Genomic DNA, 13,588 nt, shown 5'->3' on the forward strand with positions numbered 1-13,588 from the left:
CTAAAAAGTTCTCTACTAAATGAAACAGTCCTGAATTGATATTACACTAATCCCACTGTGTCAGAGTTAATAAGGAAACTGCTTATTAAATGCAGAGAGAGGGGAGTAGGGTCAACAGTGTTTGGCCTCTGGTGTGGTGGCCTACACCAAATGCACACTAACCATTTCCATCAGGGATCTGATCAAATTGTCTGAGTTCCTGCTATTCTTCTTAATTATATGCAGGGTCAGCATAATCTTAATGCAAGAAACAGTTACACAAGGCACCACAGGGGTTACCATCTGATTGAAGCACCAATTTAAAATGAGCCTCAAGTGCAAGGAAGTAACTGCTTATTTGCTATTAACGACAATTTTAAAATCGTTAATCACATGGGCGAAGAGAAGTACACTCTAGTTTCATCATCTGAAAATATTTCACTGTGCCTCTTTGATATTCGCAGGTCTGCAGGATGTTTAGTTACAGACTAGAGGATTTTCAGCCTGCAGGATTTTTCATGGTGGCTGAGCCCTGCGCACAGCAATAACAAATGTATTAGACAATGTGTAAGTAGGTTTATCTCATCTAAATAAATACTCTATTTTGGCTGCACGTATTACCCTCAAACAAGCAGAGCATATAGAGATAAGAAAAAAAGTAGTGGAGCAAAAAGAAGTGCAGTAAGTCTTCTGTCATATTCTTGGAGTCTACTAGGAGACTGTTAAGATGACTGACCCAGAGACTCCTTATTAGAGAGTTCGGCTACTATAAGGTGCACATTTAAGAATAATTACTGCATCACGGCCTGAAAGCCTATGAATAATTGTTCTGTGTCAGAGGCTTCTTCAACAGAATGTCAGGTCATCTATTTGTAAGCTGAAGCTAAAGCACAGTTGGGCCATGCAACAAGACAATGATCCATAGCACACAAGCATATTTACCTCACAATGGTTAAAAATAGGAAATGTAAAAATTTGGAACGCTTGCATAATCTTTCATAGAAATGCAATACCAATAGAATGGGAGGCCTAAGGTCACCATGCCCAATGCTAAGTGTCGACTAGAGTTGTATAGTATAGTTACAAAGCCCATCAGAATTGGGTTGTGAAGCAGTGGATCTATGACATCTGAAGTGATGCAGTTCCATCAAATAACTCTGGGATGAGTAAGATTGAGTGGGTTGTGATCCAGAACAAATCATCCAACATCAGTACCTAACCACACAAAATCTCTTGCGGCTGAAAGTAATCAAATCCTCACAGCAATGTTCCACCATCTACTGTAAAGCCTTGTCAAAACAACAGCTGTTATTCCATCAAATGACTGAGCAGTGTTTAAGGAAGGTTGTAGGATAAGAAATGATCCCTCTCCCTCCTGTCTGGCATAAGGCTGCAACGCATCAGGGACAAGTCCTCCAGACTCATGAACAGTTTCTTCCTTCAGGCAGTCAGACAGCTGAACTGATCTGCCTGACGGTCCTTAACACATCTAGACAGGACCGCTATCTCAGCCCTGTTCCCCACTTTCAATCATTTCACTATTTCAGTGGCACCAAAGTCAGTCACCTCTGGTCAAATTACATATGTTGTAGGTTTTGATCTTCTACACAGAACATACTTCTGCACATTCTACAGCCCAATTACATATTATTTGCTTAATCTAACAGCAAAGGGCTATTTTAGTAACACTAAATTCACCATTAGAGATTCCTAAACCACACAGAAAGATGCTTTCCTCTTTATAGGTTTCCAAACATGCAAGGTCTCACGTCGGTCTTGATGCTTGTACACAAACTCAACATACAGAGCAATACATTTAACTGAACCACACCATGATCATGAAAAACATCACAACTGCTATTGAGAAAAAAAATCTTGTGAAGGATTCAGAGCAAATTTAATACAGAATTTAATATCCAGTAAGACATTTTAACATAGTCATATTTTACAATGACATAACTTTTTTTCAGTCCATCAGAATAAAAAAAAACATATTGATTAAGCAAAGATTAAAGTCAATATTGAAGGCATTGAAACAACCTTCTGTATTTACCCAATCTGCCTCTTTTTTCAATTTTGAGCATTGGTCATTAATATGCATTTACACACACAACACATCACTGGTCTACATATTTATTACATTTTACTTTTAGTACAGCAACTTAGTTTGGAACTTAATCACACAGCCTTCATGCATACAATTGCATAAATTTGTATATTTGTATATTTATATATGTATATTTTATCTATTGTCTAATTATCTTTGCACCCTGTCTTTGTACCAAGTCCTCAACTATCCAAAGGTTCATGTACCTTATTCACTTATAGCTTCCTAAGAATTTTCTCTTGAGAAAGGTCTTTATAAAAGTAAACAGCAGAATTGTTCTGCTCTTAAAATGAGGGAACCCATTTGCCAGGTAAACTGAACATATCCCAATTAAGAAAACATAAGAGGTCTTTGTGAGTATATGAAATGTGAGTATAAACCTTTAAACCTCATACATCTCTACAGAACCAAAAGGGGTTCATCTCTGGCATTTGAGGCACTGTTATTTTTAAGAGTGTAAAAAGACATAATAGTAAAAAGGCAGCGCAGTGCTGAGCACAAGCACAATGACTTTTTTTATGTGGCATAGCACTGTAACCCATGAAATTCATGAATCTAGCCAATTACGTTTATGGTCTGCTGTTATTTTACGTTAAATGTAGCAACATAGATTTCTTACTCAACATGTCTGTGATCAGGACAAATGACATTTTTTATTTAATAAATTATACAAATATAACAAATATGATCTATGGATATAAAGAAATCTTTTTCAATACGACATTTAATATGTCTGAACATTTGCATATAGATGAATATACTTAAGCATTAATGCAGATTTCCTTTGTACAATTGGCTTTCACTAAAGCACACAAAACACAAGAGCTCTATCCTATCTGCATGAACACCCAAGTAGAGTCCCAGATCTACTGTAAAAGCTTACTTAAAACACAAACAAACCCGAGATGAAGATGTGGGCCAAAAACACTAATAAATAGCAAGCATTCTGGAATCCTTGATATAAAAAGAATCATATTTTTGCGAGAAACTAATCATCATGAGAGCCAAACATGGCATGGAAAGCAACATTTTACATATTATGAAACACAAGCATGTTCTGTACAAGTTTAGCAAACTCTCCAGGGAATTGCACAATGCTACTGCACCATAGAATTGAGCCACCTAATTGAACTTCATATGTAAACCCACAACAAAAGACTCACTGAATTTAAATGCTGACACACTGAATCACTGCTGCACCAAAACAATTCAATTGTGGTGATGCTGCATTTAACCACCAATTCAGCCATTTGCTGTCAGTGAATCAAAATATATGTACTTACGAAAGCGTTCTCTCCATTCGACTGCCTGTGGAGCCAATGATCTCTCCAAGTGTGCAAAATGTCTGTCCCAGGAAATCCTACAGATATTAGGAGATAGATAGAGTTAAAATATATGATGCTATGAAAAAGTGTTTAAATCTGAATTCTTTGTGCACATTTAAACACTGAATTACATTAAATCTTAAATAAAAATCTAATACGGCATAAAAATGACCCTGAGGAAACCAAAAACACAATGTGGTTTTATGTATTTTTTATGATTTTTATTATGATTGCCTCCTTATTATCAACAATTAGTTACACCCACCTCAGCAGCAAGAATTGCAAACAAATGTTTTCTGTAGTTAATAAGCTGAATTTTGGCACTGAATTTTGAACTGCTTCAGCTTAGTGACATTTGTAGGCCTTCCAGCCAAAATTGCCTCATTTGGTCCTGACACATTTCAGTAAAGGTTTAGATCAGGACTCTTTGACCAGGCCATTTCAAAACTTCTTATTTTTACCCAATGTGAGGTAGATGTCCTTGTTTGCTTTGGATCACTGTCTTGTTGCATGGCCCAACTGCACTTTAGCTTCAGCTCACAGAAAGATGAAATTTCTCTTAAAGAATTCTTTCTTTGACAAATGGCAGAATTCATAGTTACTTCAAGGTCCTGATGCAGTAAACATTCGAAAAATAATCCCACAACCACCACCATTCCTGACAGTTGGAGACTCTTACTTTAAAAAGAGAGCCTATATAGGTCAAAAAGCTCCAATTTAGATTAATCTGTAAATGACACAATTTCCAGGAAAGCGAACTAGGTATGTGTGCAATGGTGAAACTGATACAAGCATTTATTGTAAATGCTTCTTGGTTAGCAATGTTTTCTGCTGTACTATTCTGCCATGGATTTCATTATTGGCCAGTGTTTTTCTAATGGTCAAACCATGAACACTGATTCCTGGATGATTCCTGGGAAGATTGACTACTGTTTCAAACTTTCTCCCTTTGAACAGTATGGCTCTGACTGTAGTTTGTTGGAACCCCAGAGCCTTAGAAATGCCTTTGTAACCTTTTCCAGGCTGATGGGCATCCTTAACTGTTTTTTTTTTCTGGAAAAACAGCTTTGTGTGTTTTTTTCTGTGGCAATCTGTGCCTGATTGATATGCTACCAAGTTCTTTTCAATTTAAAGGCCCACAGATTTAGATTGAATAAGGCTGGCCCAAATCAACGAGGGTTTTTAACTAAAGCCCTCACAGAGGTTTCTGATTATGACTCTAATTAACTTTATCATTAGTAACATTATCTGGAGATAATTGATACTTTGCATGACAAAGAAATAAAAAAACAATACTTTGTGTCTGTTTCACTGCCAGACTCTTTTTATACATACTTTTACAACCCACTGGAAAATCAGACTAAATTTAACAAACAAATTCAGAAAATCTAGGGGAATTGGCTCTTGATTGTTATTTTGTATATAATTATATATTTATAAAGTTATCTTTGTCATTAGACACCTAGCTGCAATATACCATTTAATCATATTATTTATTCTTATTAATTAATTATTCAATATCCTCCCTACATTATTTTTTCAGTCATTTACTAACAAAATGACCCAATTGTCTCCTCATGTTATTTGTATGTACTTGAAAGTCTCTTCTCAACCAACTCTTCCTGCCCCTCTACTGTTTACACTGCTAGCTACAAAACTGGAGTAGCTCCATGTGCCTGGAGGAGAACACTAAATGCCAGACTGGATGGTGCATCATTGATGTTGCAGGAAGGGGGGTTGTGATATTTGTAAAATAGCAAAAAGCACCCCTGGGACTCCAATGTGGGTCCCAGCAGTACAGCTCAATTCTGCACTGTACAGCACCTTTAACCAGATATGCTGCATAAGGACTATTCTTTTATTTATGATTATGATTATGATGATTATGATTATTATTATTAATTACAACTGCTGGTTTAAGTACAGAATTCCCTTCACACTCATCTATCCAATCCTGTTTATGTTTGATCCAGCTGATCCGCATTTCAGCTGAGAATTTAAATGAATTTTCTCTGAAACTAATTAAAAACAGACATTACCTCCAGCTAAGTTTAGAAATGGCAAACCTTGCAGTGTCACGATATTTCTGGTGTGTGTATTGGGAGTTCTCATTCTTTCATTAAACACACACACACACACATAGACAGGAAACAGATGCTTTTATCAGGGTTACTCACTTTCTGCTCATCCACGAAAAGACAGGTAAAAAGAGAGAAAGTAAAATGTCATACAGATAACAGAACTTTTTTATTCAGAACCTTTAATAATATGTTCAAAACATTGGTATTAAATTTGAAAAAAAAATACACACTATATGTCTAATGTTTCTAATGAAAGCATTCAGCTACCTAAGTTGCCCCCATTGCTGACATAGATGTGCAAATGCACACACACTGCTTGTCTAGTCACTGAAGAGAAGTACTGGCAATAGAATAGGATTCTCTGGAGCAGATAAAAATATAGGCACCATGCCTAAAGCCAGGTGTGGGCTAGAATGTTATGTTCTCTGTAATGATGACGGTGCTCCATCCAGTACTTTTGAGATGAACTGGGGAGTTGTGGATGAGGTGGGGTGATGATAATCCAACATCCTGACCTCACTAAAGCTTGTGTCACCGAATGCTATCAAATCCCCACAGCTAAAATCTAGAAGAAAGCTCTCCTTGGAAAGTAGAGTCAGTTACTCCAACAAAAGCAGGATAAACTCTTTTATTAGAATATTTTTTTAATAACCTTGATTTTTGAAGAAACAAGGAATGAGCAGGTGTCCCAATACATTTGTCCAAAGCTTGTATATTATATATACAGTTATGAAGTAAAGGACTAGAAACTAATAGAAAGACGATGTTGGAAACAGAGTTCATGCTCCATGTTCATGTGATTGTGTCATGCAATTCCTGCAGATTCTTCAAATGAACTTTCATGCTGCAAATTTCTCAGTCTGGTCATTCTCTATTGACCTCTCTCACCAAAAAGGCTAAATTCTTATACTCTGCAGACTTAAATGCTGAGACAGCACAAGCATCCATTGGCTGATATATTAGAGCAGGGGATCTTGTGTTTTCCTCTGAGCGCTTTGACAAGAGGCGGTGTCTGTCTGTCTTCACATCAGAGAAGAGGCAAGTGCTTGTCCTCATCCTTCTAGTGTCAGGAGGATTGCAAGTAATAGTGGGAGTCCTAGTGAGTGGGTGGGTTTATTGGCTTAGCTAAATTGGGAAGAATATAAATAGGGTTTAAAGAATTATTGAAATCCTATGCTGATGATTGATGTGAACATTACCTGAAGCTGATGGCTCATATCTGATTTTATACATTGCACCGCTGCCATGTAATTGGCTAATTAGCTAATCACATGAATAAGTACATGCTTTTCTAATTAAGTAGAACATGTACAGCAGTACTGTATTGTCTTAAGCATCTGAAAAAATATACATATAACTACTTATTCATCACTTCAGTACTTCTAAACCATATGTACATGTGTTTAAACAAATAAACAAAGCAATATTCAAGTAAGCTGAGTATTTCATTTTTAGTTAATGCCTGGTTTATCTAATCAATCCTCCATTAAAGCAAATTAGTTGCACTGATGGAGGAACTAAACAACTCCATACAGATCCATACAAATTGAATTAGCAACATGAAAGTGCTCCTGACCAATCTAAAGGAATCCTGTGACACAGTCATGAACCCACATTTCACAACGTTTCCAAAAGCTTATGGAATCCACAGAATAGAGAACTAAGGCTGTTTTGAGAGCAAAAGGAGGACCTACCCAGTACTAGTGCAGTATTCCTATTGAAATGCTTGGTAAGTTGTGTTATGTAGCATATAGTAAAGACTTACACAGGAAAAGAAACAAAAGGAGTGAAGGCTTACATGTTTGGAGATGTTTGAACTTCTTGTGTCCACATTGTACCTAAAATAGAAGATTAATGTTATGTAATTCCAAATGTAATTAACTTGCAATAACTTTCAAATATACAAGCTATAAGAAGGAGGAGTTATGTTCTCATACAAACACAAGATAAATGTATTTTTAAAAAGATTATAATTAGTCGCAAGAAAGGTCTCACAGAGGCGATTCAGGAGTAATTACAGAGAGAGAGGAAAATTATACCCATTAGATACCCCATGCAAGTGTGTGTGTCGTGGAAAGTGAGAGTGAAATGAGGAGCAGAGGGTCCACAGATTGCACTCATTTCTTTTCTTTGAACATGCTCCATTTTCCTGCAGGCCACAGGCTCCCACAGGGAGCCCTTAGGAGCTGACATGAATGAGACTCTGCAATGATTTTTGTTCATGTTTGACAAAAAGAATCCTCTGTCTCCTTCCCTTACTCGCTCTCTCCTTCTCTTCTTCTCAATAACTGCTCTTATGTCTTCTAGAGCATCATCTTCTACAGCCTTGTCTTTTTGACCACAGATTTCTCTCAGAGTTCAAACAAACACACTGCCACATGCAATATATTAGCAGTCATTATACATAATATATGTCCATATGTTTTGTAGACGCCCCTTCTAATAAATGCAGTCAGCTACATTGCACTAAGTTGCAACCAAATTCTGACAGATGTGTAAATGCACACATGCACAGCTTGTCTAGTCCCTATAGAGAAGTACTACCAATAGAATAGGACTCTCTGGAGGAGAAACATGAACCTATTGGCACCATGCCTAATGCCAGACATGGGCTAGAGGGGTATAAAGCTGTGGAACTGTGTTCTCTGGAACGATGATGCTCCATCCAATATTTTGGGGATGGGTTAGGGAGTTGGGAGTGGGGTGTGGTGATCACCATCCAACATCCTGACTGAAAGCAATCAAATCCTGACAGCAATGCTCCAAAATCTAGTAGAACGTCTTCCCTGGAGAGATGTGTTAAAAGCAGGAGAAAAGGACAAGCATAAGGATCTGAGCTGTGACCACTTTTGGTAGGTACTGGACATTTTTTTTTTTTTACAAAAATGACTTTGATAATACCACTATCACCACCAGGCTTTGAATTCCACACCTCTCCTGCACCAATCCACCTTTTCCAGCACCGGCACATTTATTCCTGGCCACCAAAACAGCAGCTGAGTGCACCCAAACAAGATAGTAACACAGGAATTATACTGTTAGACTTTGCTTGTGCCTGCAAGAAAGTAGAGCCTTAGAGTAGAGTGTACACTAAATTACATTTTAAGGCACTACCCAAACTATATCACACACATTTTTGTACCATGCTCAGGGAGACATATTTGGTCAGGGGCAGAGGTGGTTCGGTGGTTAGCACACCAGGCTACTGGTGATAGAATTGTGAGTTTGATATCTGGGTTTGCCAAAATGCCACTGTTGGGCCCTTGAGCAAGGATCTCAATCCTCTCTGCTCCCCAGGCACTGCAGCAATGGCTGTCCACTGTTCTGGGCACTTGTGTGTGTTCACTGCATGAATGGGTTAAAGACAGGTGCCAAATTCTTTCTGTGTCCAAAACAAATGGTGAATGTGGTTGAGGTCTTTGCTATAAATCCTATATGTCCTCTTTTAGGAATCTGAAGCATCTGTCCAGCTGTGATTTCTAAATTGCATATGTCTGGGACTTCACACTAATTTCCTGTCAGTGATTTGGTTAAACACTATATGTCCATATATTTATGGACACCTTTTCTAATGAATGCATACAGTTAATTTAAGTTGCACCCATTGCTGGCACGTGTACATAAATGCACAAACAGCTTGTCTAGTCCCTGTAGAAAAGTAGTGACAATCTTGATCTGTGGAGCAGGGGAATCGTGTTCTCTGGAATGATGGTGCTCCATCGGGTACTTCTCAGATGAACTGGGCAGTTGGGGATGAAGTGGGGTGGTAATCATCCAACATCTTGACCTAATTAAAGGTTGTGTTGCCAAATGCAATCAAATTCCCAAAGCAATGCTCTCAAAATCTGGAAGAAAGCCATCCCTGGACAGTAGAGACAGTTACTCCAGCAAATCAGGATAAACTCTTTTTTAATACCCTTGATTTTGGAAGAAACAGGCATATGTCCCAATATATGTTTGTAAGAATATTGATTAGTCTTTGTAAATGAGTAAATGTTTATGTGTTGATGCTCATTAACACAGTTACCTGGTTTTATATAACTTTATTTTCACTTAAAAAGATGAGAGAGGCCTGTAATTGACATCATAGGTAGACCTCAACTATGAGAGACAAAATGAGAAAAAAAAATCAGAAAATCACATTGTCTCATTTTTAAAGAATTTATTTGCAAATAATGGTGGAAAATAAGTATTTGGTCAATAACAAAAGTTAATCTCAATACTTTGTTATATATCCTTTGTTGGCAATGACAGAGGTCAAACGTTTTCTGTAAGTCTTCACAAGGTTGGCACACTCCGTTGCTGGTATGTTGGCCCATTCCTCCATGCAGATCTCCTCTAAAACAGTGATGTTTTGGGGCTGTCGGTGGGCAACACGGACTTTCAACTCCCTCCAAAGGTTTTCAATGGGGTTGAGATCTGGAGACTGGCTAGGCCACTCCAGGACCTTGAAATGCTTCTTACGAAGCCACTCCTTTGTTGCCCTGGCAGTGTGCTTGGGATCATTGTCATGCTGAAAGACCCAGCCACGTTTCATCTTCAATGCCCTTGCTGATGGAAGGAGGTTTGCACTCAAAATCTCACAATACACGGCCCCATTCATTCTTTCATGTACACGGACCAGTCGTCCTAGTCCCTTTGCAGAGAAACAGCCCTAAAGCATGATGTTGCCACCCCCATGCTTCACAGTTGGTATGGTGTTCTTTGGATGTAACTCAGCATTCACTCTCCTCCAAACATAACGAATTTGTACCAAACAGTTCTACTTTGGTTTCATCTGACCATAAGACATTCTCCCAATACTCTTCTGGAACATCCAAATGCTCTCTAGCAAACTTCAGACGCGCCCGGATATGTACTGGCTTAAGCAGGGGAACACGTCTAGCACTGTAAGATCTGAGTCCCTGGTGGCGTAGTGTGTTACTGACGGTAGCCTTTGTAACGTTGGTCCCAGCTTTCTGCAGGTCATTCACTAGGTCCCCCCGTGTGGTTCTGGGATTTTTGCTCACTGTTCGTATGATCATTTTGACCCCACGGGCTGAGATCTTGCGTGGAGCCCCTGATCGAGGGAGATTAGCAGTGGTCTTGTGGGTCTCCCATTTTCTGATTATTGCTCCCGCAGTAGATTTCTTCACACCAGGCTGCTTGCCTATTGCAGATTCAGTCTTCCCTGCCTGGTGCAGGTCTACAATTTTGTTTCTGGTGTCCTTTGACAGCTCTTTGGTCTTCACCATAGTGGAGTTTGGAGTGTGACTGTTTGAGGTTGTGGGCAGGTGTCTTTTATACTGTTAACGGGTTCAAATAGGTGCCATTAATACAGGTAATGAGTGGAGGACAGAGAAGCCTCTTAAAGAAGAAGTTACAGGTCTGTGACAGCCAGAAATCTTGCTTGTTTGTAGGTGACCAAATACTTATTTTCCACCATTATTTGCAAATAAATTCTTTAAAAATCAGATATTGTGATTTTCTGAATGTTTTTTCTCATTTTGTCTCTCATAGTTGAGGTCTACCTATGATGTCAATTACAGGCCTCTCTCATCTTTTTAGGAGGGAGAACTTGCACAATTGGTGACTAAATACTTTTTTTCCCCACTGTGTATATATATATATATATATATATATATATATATATATATATATATATATATATATATCAGTATACAGCTGTATCAGTACATCCCTAACACAGATCCCCCCCCCCCACCCTCCTCACACAAAGATTTCTCTTTTAGGAAATCCAGCTTTTTGTTTCCAGGAGTGAATCGTATTTGAATTCATCGTCACTCTCCTTGTGTCTCTCTGGTCTGGCCAGATCTGGCTGTGCAGATGGACGTGTGAAAGCTCCATTCATCTGAGAGGCAAAGTGTGACAGCCTCGGACCCCAAAGGGATGCATGATGGACAGGAAGAGGTGCAGCAGCTCCTCAGGATAGCACTAAGGAGCTGAGGGGATTTTGCCCGGAACTAGGTGGGAATGCTCAATGTGGATGTGGAGAGTCACCTGTTCGCTTAGTGTTGTGAGGAGAAAGCATGTTCAAAAAGTCACTGGAGTCAACATCCTACTGCCCTTCCTCCCTCAGCTGTACCTCTAAACCTCACTGTAGTACTGTAATCCGCCATATTTCCCTACTCTCCCTCTATCTCTTCTCTTCCCTTCTTTCTCTCGTTGTGTTACTCGCATTCTGGTTTTTTTTCTGATTCTCGCATTCATTCCGTATCGCTCCTCATCTCTGCTTCTGTCTCTCTTACTTTGTTCATCTGTCTCTTCTCCTCTTTCTTCTTTTTCTCACATTTTCTTCTTTCTGTCTTTTTCTCTGGTCTCTCTCTCTCTCTCTCTCTCTTTGATTGTGTCCACATTTAATACAATACAATACAATTTAATATTAATAGTTTTCTGTGATCAGATTCAGTCTGGTAAGAGGAAATATGTATGTTGGGGGAAAAAAGTCCACAGAAGTAATTATTACACTGGATCTTGGCTTCTCTCTCTCTTTGTCTTGCTCTCAAGATTTCTCTCACTGTGTGTGTTTGTGTGTGCGCATGAATGCACTTATGCTCATGCTTATTTACCGGCAGTATTACAGAGCAGTACTACAGAGTTTGCTCCCTTGAGGCTTAAAATGTCTTTAATATCATTTTCTGATAGAGGTATGTGAGAAAGTGAGACCCATCCATTGTTCCACTGCATTGTGGAACCCCCACGATACCTCTAATGTGTTTACAGTATCCCAGAGCAGGAGAAATTTGAAAAACAAAACATTGTTTACAGGAAGTAAAACAGAAATGATGTACGTGTTGGTGTGCTGGGAAAGAAAAATCCGATCTCATCTGGTCACACTGGGGACATATTTTAATGACAAGTGTAAAAAGAATCCGGTCAAAGTAGATCCAGTTTCTATCCAGATACATAACACGTGTTAATGCCAGGTGTAAACAGGCTCTGGCTGTTTTTCTCTCTCCCTCTCGTTTCCTCCCTTTTATCTCTCTGACACGCTCTTCACCTTCTTTTTAATTTCTCTTTCTCACTATCTCCCTTCTTTGTATCTCTGTCTCTCTTTCTCTCGCTTTCTCTGTCCCCCTCTCTCTCCCTATTTGCAGCAAACAAGTACTCCTCTGGTCTATGCCTGTATCAAAATGAAATTATGGCAGAGTGTGAGGGCCCGCAAGCGCCGCTGAAATGAGATTTAGCACAAGAGGATGATAAACTCACTCAAAAATTTAATGGCACTCATTTACATAAAGCAGTGACAAAATGTAGCCAAGGTGGGCCCTGTAATTCAGACCAAAAAAAGCTTCTAAATAGAAAATGTCCCATTACACACACCCAGCAAAATGCCTAGGTGAATAATCACTTTAAACACGGCACAGCAAGACAGTAACAGCGCTTTTCCCTTCCTATCTGAAGTGGTGCTGCAGTGGAATGAGAAATTCAATTACTCTTGCAACTGACTTTGTTTATGGTGAGCACGAGATTCTACATCTAGTTTCCTTTCCTAATCACAGTGATAAGAAACACAGTTGTCCTCTCAGCATAGAATCAGAGCTTCATATCTCCAGCTGATTTAACTGACTCACTCCACGATCTGCCCAGTTACGGCCTGCTGTCAGATACAGCCTCAGTTCAGCCTGATTGGAGCACTGAAATATTGCTTTGATATGACCTTTCAAAGGAAGCAGGCAGAATAACTTCCACTTAAAAGAGAGACAGATCGATTCTGGCATGGTTTAAATGGTGGTACAATGCAATAGTTTGTTCTGTATATCTCAGCTAGTACTGCTGTTTGAACATGATGTGCCTCATTTCACTTGTGAAAGGGTCGGTTATATAGATCAGTTTTTAAAGCACAGATAGAAAAAAGACTGCATTGTAAGGAATACAGAGAGGTTGACAAATAATAATACAATAATGAATTGTTGTGAAGTTAAGAAAAACTAAAAAATTATAGGATATGGGCTCTCAAAAAAAAAGAACTGTTAAAGGTGCCATAAACTGCATAAATAGAGTATTTTAAGTTGTTCTTTAAAATATAAATAGTAAGTATGTGCCTTTTCTTGGGGTGTCATTAAACAAGCGTAAACGAGGCATAAATCTAACAA

General features: G+C 38.7%; 1 protein-coding gene across 1 annotated transcript in view; it reads right to left on the minus strand.

Moving 5' to 3' along the window:
- Positions 1–13,588, minus strand: part of LOC140560282 (copine-9-like) — a 111,578-nt gene that overhangs the window by 65,179 nt on the left and 32,811 nt on the right. Inside the window, exons 5-7 of the mRNA XM_072684620.1 lie at positions 7,291–7,330; positions 5,589–5,591; positions 3,370–3,446 (exon numbers count right to left, since the gene is read on the minus strand). Coding sequence (XP_072540721.1) covers positions 3,370–3,446; positions 5,589–5,591; positions 7,291–7,330 — 120 coding nt within the window. The remainder of the gene's footprint in view (positions 1–3,369; positions 3,447–5,588; positions 5,592–7,290; positions 7,331–13,588) is intronic.

The sequence above is a fragment of the Salminus brasiliensis genome, chromosome 7, assembly GCF_030463535.1.
Source record: "Salminus brasiliensis chromosome 7, fSalBra1.hap2, whole genome shotgun sequence".
Taxonomy (NCBI): Eukaryota; Metazoa; Chordata; class Actinopteri; order Characiformes; family Bryconidae; genus Salminus; species Salminus brasiliensis.